This window comes from Sinohyriopsis cumingii, chromosome 15 (assembly GCF_028554795.1).
Source record: "Sinohyriopsis cumingii isolate HCF-2022 chromosome 15, ASM2855479v2, whole genome shotgun sequence".
Lineage (NCBI taxonomy): Eukaryota > Metazoa > Mollusca > Bivalvia > Unionida > Unionidae > Sinohyriopsis > Sinohyriopsis cumingii.
Window position 1 is genome coordinate 125,916,992 of NC_142975.1, and position 12,438 is coordinate 125,929,429.

At 37.6% G+C, this 12,438-nt stretch overlaps 1 protein-coding gene across 2 annotated transcripts in view; it reads left to right on the forward strand.

Annotated features, from left to right (window-relative positions):
* The first annotated feature begins 5,544 nt into the window (after positions 1-5,544).
* Positions 5,545-12,438, forward strand: part of LOC149782705 (calbindin-32-like) — a 96,533-nt gene continuing 89,639 nt past the window's right edge. For both annotated transcript variants that reach the window (XM_089934205.1, XM_089934206.1), the window contains exon 1: positions 5,545-5,734. In XM_089934205.1, coding sequence (XP_089790331.1) covers positions 5,608-5,734 — 127 coding nt within the window. In that variant the 5' untranslated portion in view covers positions 5,545-5,607. The remainder of the gene's footprint in view (positions 5,735-12,438) is intronic.

Below are 12,438 nucleotides of genomic sequence, written 5' to 3' on the forward strand. Positions count from 1 at the left end.
TTTACATAAGTTCAGATTATTATGCTCTAGAGATTCATATATTTTATTACACTGCTAACACAATTTCTTCTACTTTCCGTCGTTCTAACGTACGTCAAATTTATTAAAATACATACTCAAGCTTTAATTAATCAGCAATGATGCCTTTCATACTTGACTTACTGATTGTAAAGTGCATTGGTTCCTATAAGACGTCTACAAAGTCGTAAATAATTGAGACGTATTAAAAAGCACAATGTAAACATTATTATCACGAAAAGGCTTAACTATTTATAGATGAGAACAAATTTACGATAGTACCATTCAAGATGTGCATGTTTTTCTTTAATGACCCTGAAGTCTAAAAAGCAACAATTCAACAAATCCGTCAGTTTGGTTCTTTACCTATTCATTTACACAGGTTATGCTAATTTTCGACTAGATTGGTTCTGTAAATATTCATCAAGACTGTTTCCGTAAATGTTCATCTAGACATTTAAACCTGATTCCTGAAAAAAAGACACAACACATAAAGGAGAGAAAACGGAATATAAAGGACTTTAAGTCAGAACAAGACCTATGAACTTAACGAAAAGAGGTGAAGTTGATGATATTATTGACAACTGTTTGACAGTCTACCCATATGGACAGAAGATAAGAGACGTGGATAGCATTAAAAGTTCGACATTTGATGTAAAGAAGTGTCAATCGACACGCACACACATCTCTCTCTCTCTCTCTCTCTCTCTCTCTCTCTCTCTATATATATATATATATATATATATATATATATATGTATGTATGTATGTATGTATGTATGTGTGTGTGTGTGTCTCAATAGGTAAAGGAATGGCTCGTATAAATGTGAGAAAAAATACAGATCATAGCTTCTGTTCTTGTGGAAAATAGTCTCTCACAAAAGTTCCTATAGATCATACAAGTACAGTTTGATTAGGTACAGTCATTGGTTAGATACAGTCCTTGGTTAGATACAGTAATTGCTTAGATACAGTACCTGGTTAGGTACAGTCATTGGTTAGGTACAGGCGTTGGTTGAATGCATTAGTTGATTAGGTACAATCATTGATTAGGTACAGTCCTTTGTTGTATACAGTCTTTGGTTAGATACAGTCATTGGTTAGATACATTCGTTGGTTATGTACAGTCGTTGGTTAGATACAGTCGTTGGTTAGGTACAGTCGTTGGTTAGATACAGTCGTAGGTTAGATAGTCATTAGCTACATAGTCATTGATTAGATACAGCCATTGGTTAGGTACAGTCGTTGGTTAGATACAGTCGTTGGTTAGATACAGTCATTGGGCCAATTAATGTTATGTAATGATTGATATTACCAAACATTAAACTTGAATATGATATCTAGACGAATATGTATAAAATAGTTGAAGTGTGTGTGTGTGTGTGTGTGATTTGGATTTTTAACCTAGCTTTAACAATTTTTCAGTCATATCGCTACGATGTTTGCAGTGTTGTAGTTTTTAGTGATGTCTAGCACTGGGGCATCATGCCCAGTCACATTATCCTGACACCAGGCCGACCAGTCCTAACACTAACCTCTTAATGCTGAGCGCCAAGCGAGGCAGCTGTTAGTACTAAATGTGTAAGTCTTTGGTATGACTCGGCCGGGGATCGAACCCACGATCTCCCGCATCCGAGGCGGACGCTCTAAACGCTAGGTCACCGGAGCCGTCGAAATAGTTCAAGATAAATATCTTAGAGCATTGAGAGTGAGAACACAGAAAAACAAATAAGAATGTCAACATATTGGTTTTATTTGATATGATGAAAATTACCATTATTTCGGTATTGAAGATTTTTTTAATTCGATACCATCATAAAAAGAAGCAAACGTGATAGAAGAAATACATTTGTAGAAATGCTTGAATTTTTTTATAAATCGATAAGAAACAATATCAGATCACAGCCATGGGTTGCAGTGTACACAAATCGATAGATATTATACCTGATCAGTTGTCATCATAAAGAAATACCCTTGTAAGTAGTTTTAGCGACTTTGAAAGTATCATCTTACCGTACACTTCGTGAATAAGCTACTCACCACAAAATAAGAAATGTGCTAAAATCAAACAGGTATATTATGACCACTAAGAAGCCCCAGCGAAGCATGACCCAACAGGCTTGCTTATATAAGTTAACTTCATTCACAAATCGTATGGTTCTTAAGTTACATAAGTACTGAATACATGAGGTATTTTATGGCTGGCTGGTTGAAAAGCGAGACTAGCTACAACGAACTGAAAACTGCAAAGTCTATGGTATTCGGACATGAAGAGGAACAACATTATAATTCAACCAGTACATGACATATCTGGAAGAATAAATTATTAAAAGACAAGGTTCGCGATTATGAGAACTTGACTGAAATGTCCTGCTGATAGAGACTAAGTTTACTATTCATTTGAATTTTAGATACCCAAACCACATCCCACTATTCATTTGAATTTTAGGTACCCAAACTACATCCCACTTTTCATTTGATTTCAGATAACCAAACTACGTCCATCTATTTATCTGAATGTTAGATACCCAAACTACATCCCACTTTTCATTTCAATTTCATATACCCTTACTACATTCCACTATTCATTGATAATGTGTCAGGTTATGATTACCGTCAGTTCATCAAGACGCTTGTTTTATTATTGCCACCAGTTCATCAAGGTGCTTGAGTCAAATTCAAATTATCCAGACGAAGAAGTAATACTCATTCACAATAGCAATGAAAATACATGTCTTTCAGCAAGTAATTCTTACTTGATCGATTCGCGAAGCCTGACAAGGAAATAAGTTATAAAACGATTTATTGCATCTTTTGGTTAATAGTCCAATCTTTAGAGTGGCCGGTGACAGTTCCTTTAAATGACACAATATTTTATAAGCAAGCAGTCTACATGTTCGTGATGTTTGATCATAAGAGATCATAGCTAACTTTGAACGACTGAATGAAGCACTTATACCACCCTAAGTAAAGTTGTACGCATGTCAAAATGACGCTAATGTGTGACAGTTACCCGTGTGTATAAGATGAGATGCCACACTTGAAACTGAAAACACTAGACGACATTTACCACTATTATGACACGAAATATACTTTGACGTTATGAAACATTTTCGAGAAGTATATATGAATATACGTACAGCAAACTTCAAACTTGACCCAGTTCACTATTACAGTGCACGAGATTTAGCGTTAATGCCCTTTTCAAGATGCCGGGTGTAGAACTTGAACTCTTGCCAGATAACTGCATATTTTTGATGATTGAAAGTTGAATAATAGGTGGTATTAATATGATGCCACATAGATAAATACCAGTAAACAAAAAATATTACGTAAATGTCGATGGAAAAATGATAGGTTGTATGAAATGAGATGGTCACATGCTCGTTTAATGCGTTGGATGGAGGAAAGATGAGCAAATTATATGGGTATATAGATTGTTTGTTAATGGATTTTAAAACGTGCTTTGGATATCCTCACACACATCCACACCGCCATCACAAAAGCTGCTCTTTACCGCTCAGGTGGCCTAGTGTTTAGAGCAGGGGTGGGCAAACTACGGCCCGCGGGCCGCACGGGGCCCGCCAAGGGCTTTCATGTGGCCCGCCAAGGGTTTTCATGCGGCCTAGGAACAAGTCATCATTCGCTCTGACTCTGTCTATGTTACTCTGTTTATCAAATAAATGTGCTTCTTTTGAAGTTTAAGTTTTCAAATATTAACAACATATTAACAACTGAAAATTAATTATGATGTTATTTAGAAAAACCTTTTGTTTTTGCTATTTCAAATATTAATTATTTTACTTAATGAACTATGCGGCCCGCGACAAGGTGTAAATTTGTGTATGCGGCAGTTGCACTGGAAAGTTTGCCCACCTCTGGTTTAGAGCGTCCACCTCAGATGCGGGAGGTCGCGGGTTCGAACCTCGGCCGAGTCATACGAAAGACTTTTAAAAATGATACCAGGAGCTGCCTCACTAAGCGCTCAGCATTAAGAGGTTAGTGTTAGGACTGATTGGCCTGGTGTCAGGATAAAGTGACCGGGTGGGACATGATGCCCCAGTACTTGATATCACTATAAACTGTCACACTGAAGACATCTAATCCATGACTGAATTGTTTTTGAAGTTACGTAAAAAATTAAACACACACACACACACACACACACACACACACAAGCACAAGACCTTTCAAAGAAGCTTGTATAAAAGAAAAGGTATAGTCAACTTGCAAATGAAGTTCATAAACGATTGCAAAGTTATCAGGTTCAAAAACAGTGTGTCCATGGAAGAATAAAAGTAAGCATGTTTTTTTCACAATAAAAAACTAAGTCGTTATCTGCGGTTGAATTTAAAATTGAAAAAAGTACACACACATGATATGAAATTTGTTTTTTTTTTAATTTGCGAATTGTGTATATCCATGTATGTATGTATGTATGCGTGTGCGTGCGTGCGTGCGAGGGTGTGTATGTGTGTTAGGGCAAGAAAAGTAATTTCTTTAATAGGCACGTTCATATCATCGGTTAAACGTACTGATGTAAGGAAAGCAATATGCGATTCCGTGATAAATTAGCCAAGTTTATATCATGGATACAGTTTTAGCCCTACTGCAACCGTTACAAAGCACGATAAACTGTACATTATTATTTAGACATTATAACATCGCTTTCGTATTACATTTTCATCCATGTCTCTCGGATAACATCTGCATATCTAAATATATATCGACCAGCCCGGCCCTAGGATGTGCGGGGCCCAAGGCGGCCAGCGATGAGCGGGGCCCCAAGCAAACAAATTGTATTGCGGAGTTAGTTTCGTTCGCCTTGCCCTAGGACCGGGTCTGTATATCCAATATCAGATGTGCAGGTTTCTCTTTCCTTAATCGTTAATAGCTGTTGGACGTTTGCATGACTGGGCACACCTATGCATATACAGGTGTACGAGACGCAAAATGACAGAAATATCACAGAGAAAATGCGCAGGTCTATTATGGGGACAAACAAAATATAAACAAAAATTAATTCTGGAAATAACACAGAACTCTGATTATACCAATATATTGTGTCTATCTTACGAAGCAATGAGCAACACATTTTTAAATTGTGAGCCGTATCGCCACCAGGAAAAGCTTTATAATAAATGAATATGTTATATTTGTATATGATGACAATACAGATCGTTTTTTCTTAAAACTATTACAAAAATCAATATAGAACACAGAAATCTTTCCCCTGGAAAGATGATTACGTAGTGTCGAATTTTGCATCTATACATGCAACAGTAGATATGTATCTAGAAGTCAGTGACTTGTTGCTCTATGTTCTGACTTTTATCTTTATTTCGTTGACTAGTTTATGAGATTGTCGGCTTTTTGCTACAAATTTGTCCATTTAAAGTACACTCTCCTGCCCTCCAGTGTGACCAAAGTTAAATGCGGAGACTGTGACAACATTGCGCCGTATGTTAGCACCTGTTACATATCGATCAGATGCGCGCATGCGCCACGCTCCTTTCTGGCAAGTGCGGCGCAGATCGTTTCATTTTACAATATTGATACATCAAGTTAAGTCAGCGAAGTCATTGCTACAATGGCCGAGAAAAAATTTGATTGTTCCAAAAACTTTCTCAGACAGTTTAGGGACTTGCACACGAGGGAATTCAAGAGAATAACTGCAGGTCAATTCACAGAGGTCTGGACTCATTATGACAATGACGGTAAGTTTTTTAATTTCTTTTCTTTCTTATCTATAAGTAAACATTCATGAGGACAAGGTTAACTGTATCACACCCCAATATCTTCATAGCCAATGTAGCGAGTAATTCTATCTGCTGCGTTGTACGATCAGAAATTAATTTCCTCAAGAATATATGTGGACAAGCAAGTTATCATTCTGTTATTCTGGGACTTGAAGGAAGTGCTCCAAAAGATGGTAATTTGTCAGTCAATTGACTTTTGTCTAAAATTTATAGTATTATTTAGTGAGAAAGTCGATCTCAGCTTCAGCAGCGGAGCACAGGCTCTTAATAACCTACCACGGACCCCGTTTGTTTATCTAGGCTCAGCGTGGCGTCGGATCAATACAACACCATTGTTCGTCCGGTGTGATAATGCAATTATGAAATTCTGTTATGATATGAAACACAATAGATGATTAAACTCCAGTTGTCGCTGGCTATTGCATTCATGCAAATATTGGACCCACCTGGGTTTGTTGCACATCCCATGTTTTGAATATGACAGTCGATTGAATTTTGATATTTCTAGATGTTAGTTTGATAAAATTGACATGTGTGTGTGTGTGTGATTTGGATTTTTAACGTAGCTTTAACAATATTTCAGTCATATCGCTACGATGTCTGCAGTGTGACAGTTTATAGTGATGTCTAGCACTGGGGCATCATGCCGCAGACATGTAGCATGATGTCCCACCCAGTCACTTTATCCTGACACCAGGCCGACCAGTCCTAACACTAACCTCTTAATGCTGAGCGCCAAGCGAGGCAACTGATTGTACCATTTTTGTAAGTAAAATTGACATAAAAGAGACAATTTCTCTTTTGTTTTATAAAGATTCAAATAGAGAATAAAAAGGCATGGCCAAGTAGCTCATCAAATCTTTAAAGATCTGGAGGTTTTTCTTGGCTAATGAAATGCGATAATCAATACAATAATTTCTTAACATCTCGAACTATTTTTGAGCGTTCCAAAGCAACTTACAGAAAATTCGGATGCATTAAATTGAACTATGGCGACTATATACCAACTAGCACGTAACTAACATTCCACTTGTCTGGTGAACAAACTACTTACAATGCTTTGTGGGTCAGTTAAGCTGCCTGTCACGAGACAAGCTGGCCATCTATGCGTGCTGTGATTTCAAATTTGTATATCTCTTTTCCATTTTTATGAAATTTTCAAAACATACTCCAAGCGTCATCTGTGAATAACTAAGATATTTATCAAATAGAAAAATACCGATTTCAACCAAATGGCAATGATCAAAAGATAGCCGAGCATTTTCCAAAAAGTGGAGAAGCGGACGCTGTCAGCTCACCTTTTTGTGATATTTCATTCCAAGGCATAATCTGTGTATATGTCGATGGCCATTGGCTTTTGGGCTGCATGCACTTCATGCCTTCAGGCCATCGGTGCACCGGCGATAAATGTAAACAGCCCTGTCGATTGTTGACCGCAGGTGTGCATTGAAAATGCGCATTCTGAAAGTTATCGCCGTCCTCGTGTTATAGCAGGATCAGATGCACGATTTACAAGCAATTGTTTTGTGTATATTTGTGTAATTTGGAGATACAAGAATAAACAACTTGTGGAAACATTTACGCAATTAATAATTTGCAGAAAACCAAAAGTTACTACTTTTCGGAAAATCACTCTAGCCAGTAAGCTTCATGCTGAACAGTCAATAACTTCATTGGAAATAAATTAAAAAAAACTGAATGGTTATTTACTATTTTCTGTATTTAAAGGTAAAGAAAGCAGACTTTCCCGCTAATTATAAAATATTTACTCTGAATGACACATGATAGTAATTTTATACTCAGAAATGGATAATCTGCCCTAAGGATATTCTTCAATCAGTGGTTTGATGACGTTTGAATCTCGCTAGCTGTAGAATACTGTCATAGTGGAAAGTTACATTATGGAGTATATGAATACTTTTTTCTATCAGAAATGAATATCACTCTTCTACAAGAAGTGTAAACTTCAGTTGAACATAATAATTCATTCGAAATGTACTCGAAATAGTTACCAAATACTTATGATAATATTTCGAGGCTACAGCCATAAATGGACGTATAAATAGGGCGCTGACAAATCACAGAGGACTCTGAAAAGAAATGTACACTCCAAGACAGTGATGTATGTATGTATGTATGTATGTATGTATGTATGTATGTTTTTGTGTGTGTGTATGTGTGCGTGCGTGTGTGTTTCATCAAAAGAAAGCTGGCTATACAGTGCCTATGCATTTACAGTCCCCTTAAGAGTCGTCAGATAAAAGGAGTCCCCACCCCACCCAGAAAAAGGGGTAAAATTATATATTTTCTCAGCTGGGACATCATCACAGGACTCATCCCAGAGAGCAAACAGTTTGTGTCCTTTGTAAGAAATGTACGAGTGCACATTCTTTATCCCCATGCCTGCAGAGGTCTGACGTTGAGCTGTTAGTGGTTGGATTCCACTATTGTTCTGATTGTCCATACTTTTGTTAGAGCAGTAACGAAAATATAAACCTCATATTTTCTCCTTTCTTTTATAATGGACCAACCCACCACATGTTGACGTATTGTTAAATACTACAAGTGCGGCAACATTAAGACATTGGAGCATTTTTGTTGTAGTTACTGTGAATACATTTTCCAGAGCCTGTTTGCGTGAACGATACCGTATGATAATCTGTTTATTATTTAAATTACCAATTAGGAATTGTTTTCAACACGTGCGATGATGCCTTGTTTCATACTAGTATCTTTAAAGTTACCAAAATAGAACTTGTATTAAACTCATCAGAGCATGCCCTTTCCGACACTAGTGAGAGAATGCCCTGCTCTATTGCTAGTGAGATGATGCCCAGTTCTATACGAGTGAGAGGATGCCCTGTTATATACGAGTGAGAGGATGCCCTGTCCCATATTAGTGAGAGGATGCCCTGTTATACACTAGTGAGAGGATTCTCTGTTGTATGCTACTGACAAGATACCCTGTCCCGCACTAGTGGGTGGATGCCCTGTTCCGCACTAATGATAGGATGCCCCGTTCCAAACTAATTAGAGGATGCCCTGTTCTAGACTAGTGAGACGATACCCTGTCTCACACTAGTGGGAGGGTGTCCTGTTCCATACTAGTGAGAGGATGCCCTGTTCCATGCATGTGAGAGAATGCACTGTTCCATACTAGTGAGAGGATGCCCTTATCCATGCAAGTGAGAGGATGTCCTCTTCCATACTAGTGAGAGGATGCCCTGTTTCATACTAGTGATGTGTGAATGTGAGGGAGAGAGGATGCCTGTTCTATACTACTATGATGATGCCCTGTCCCACACTAGTGAGAGGATGCCCTGTTCTATACTAATGAGAGGATGTCCTGTTCCACACAAGTAACGTGTGTGTGTGTGTGTGTGTTTGTGTTTATGTATGTTCTCTGTGTGTGCGTTCTGTGTATGTGTTTTGATTTTTAACGTAGCTATATCAATTTTAGTCATATCGCTACGATGTTTGCAGTGTGGCAGTTTCTCGTGATGTCTAGCACTGAGGGATAATGCCACATACATGTGACATCATGTCCCACCTAGTCACATTATCCTGGCTCCAAGCCAACCAGCCCTAACACTAACCTCTTAATGCTGAGAGCCAAGCGTGGTAGCTGTAAGTACCATTTCTATAAGTCTTTCGAACGCCGGGGTTCGAACCGCGATCTCCGGCATCCAATGCGGACGCTCTAACCACTTAGGCCACCGGAGCGGTCACTAGTGACTGGTACTTTCGTTATCAGTACTAATCTATAGAAGAATTCTGTATTTGACTCGTGCTTCTGGTTTCTCTCGTTTCCCCCTTATTTGTTTTTTTTTTCTTATTATTTATTGTTTGTAGACTCATCTTCTCATTGTCCTCGAATCCATTTTACATGCCCTGTCATGCCGTATCCGTCAACGAGTCTAGCTTATCGATAAGTTAACCATTCTATGGTCATTATTAATTTGAAAAAAAACATGAAAAAATCTCTGTATTAATTTGTCAGAAACGTAATATTGATCATCAAGTGATTCAATTGAATATATTTCCACATCATGTTAAAACAAAACAAAAACTTTACATAATTTGCACTTCCATTATTACTACTATTGCAATAATGGGGATCTCGTGATATTCATATCTAAAGGGAGATAATTTTTCGCGTACGATAAATTAAAAGTTTTTTTTTTCTTTAGTTCTTCTAAAGCTGTTTGTACAGTTCTTTATGAAAGCATTTTAGAACTTCGGCTTTTCTGCGGCACGATAAAGCTTTTATTGTCTTGACATGTTTTAAACGCATAGACTTATATATATATAATTTTTATCCAGCTGTGGCATAAAACTGCGCTACCGCTTACTTGATGAAAATGTGTATATTTATTGGAAATCAGTTTGAGGATTATGTTTCATAAACTGAGTAATTAGTAATTTAGTAGGTACAGACCTTATTCAAACTGAAACGTATTCATGGGATTTGATAGTAAAATGGATAAGTTTAGTTAAATGTTCCTCCCAGATTTATTAATATAAGTGTTTATTAATTTTCTCGGTATCTGGTGTTCTGTCATGTTTGTACTGTGTTGCATGAAATATTGATTTATGGCGTAGGAATGCGTACTAATAAGTCCTACGGATGTGAAGCGATAAAAACCATGTAAATGTGAAACCAGAGTCTCGTGAATGTGCAAGACTTTAATTAAAGTCATGACTTTAATTAAATTTTTATTTTATTTATGTCTTTAGTCTGTTCAGAACAACAACGACTGCTGGAAATATGCATGCAGTAGGTTTGTCGTGGTTTAGTCCGCAGTAATCTTTCGATGAGCTTATTCTGGTTATTTTTAGATAACTGGCGTTCAACAATACTTTGGTGTGTGTGCATATATATATATATATATATATATATATATATATATATATATATATATATATATATATATATATATATATATATATATATATATATAAGTAGTAAATGGGGTCACTTTAGCGTCAAGGGGAATTAGCATTAAAAAACACCCTGGGTCACTTTGGCGTCAATGGGAAATTTAACATTACGAAAACCCCTGGGTCACTTTGGCGTCAAGGGAAATTTAACATGGGAATAGAGTTTGGGTCTGTTGAGCGACAAGGGAAATTAACATGGGGAATAAATCGTGGGTCTGTTGAGCGACAAGGGAAATTTAACATGGGAGAAAAAAAAGCAATTCTAGGGACAAGGGGAATTGAACATGGGATTTTTTTTTTAAAATAAAAAAAATAAAAAAAGGGGTAGGAAATTAAAAGTCGATCTCTTTTCGAGAAATTGGAGTGGCCCTGAAAAGGGCCTTTGGGTTTCTTCTTCTTTTTCTTCTAACTCCTTAACTTCTTTATCCATCTCCTTATTTTTTCCATCATTCCTTTCTTCTTCTTCTTTTCTGTTTCCGGTATCCAGTCAGGGTAACCCATGGCTCGGAACTTCTGTTGGATTTTCATCCAGTTAGCGTTTAGTTTCTCTAGTTCTTCCTTTTTCTTTCTATTTTCTTCTTCTTTTCTTTCCTTTGACCACTTTTCTTTGATGTTCTTGACCTCTTCGGTCAACACTTTCCTCATTACTTCTTCCGCTTTCTTAAGCTTGTCTAAGCCCCACTTCACAAAAGACCAATCTGTCCACTCTACAATGTCTTCTAAAAAACACCTTACACTCGTCACATAACTATGGCTTCTTTCAACTTGCCCACTTTCACATACGGTGGGTTAATGAAACCTCTGATTCTCTTCTCCTCATCCTCTATCATTTCTTTCACAATATCGATTGCTAAGTGGAGGCTGGTTACTTGTCTTGAGACGAAGTCTTTTGTCACTGCATGCCTCCATTCCTTTTCAAGCCTTTCTGCTACATTCAATCCATCCACCATCCAGTACCAACTTCCCATAAGGTTGTTATACAAAGCTGAAGCTGCTGGCATCTTCTTGTTTGCTTATTCCGTGGAATGGGCTCCAATGGCAAACACTGTTAGTTTCATAATTAAAGCGCGGACGTGAAGGAAAACATCCCCTACTTTTCTCATTTCATATGATCTACTATCCACATACGTGAAGCATCAATAAAAAAACCCCTTATCTACTATTCACACACGCAAAGCATTAAAATTAAACCCAAATCTACTATCCACACAAACGTACGTGAGCGCTTACAAAAACACACACACACACACACACACACACACACACACACACACACAAGAAAAAAAGAGTCAGTGTTTATATTCACACTACTCTACATACACACATTGGCAAATCGATTACTATTTCTTTTCTAGAGTATTGGTTAGCCCTGAAAAGGGCTGTTTGTTTTTGAACTCCATGGCACCTGGTTAATGATGGCACCTTCCAGGCCTGGCACCACACACACATCTTCTTCCCCAGTCTCTTTTCACTCTTTTTTGGGGGAGAGCAGAGGCGGGATAAGTGGCTTCAGAACCCCAATCTTCTGTCTCTGGGATTCTGAAATTTCCTCTCTCCTTTTCTTCCTCTTTGTTTCTTCTCTCCTCCTCTTCTTTTTTTCTTCTCTCCTCCTCTTCTTTGTTTCTTCTCTCCTCCTCTTTCATCCTTCCCTCTTCTACGGTGGTCTCTGCAGCCAGCTCATTCACTATACGCCTGGCATATTCCAGGTGTACATGAAGTTC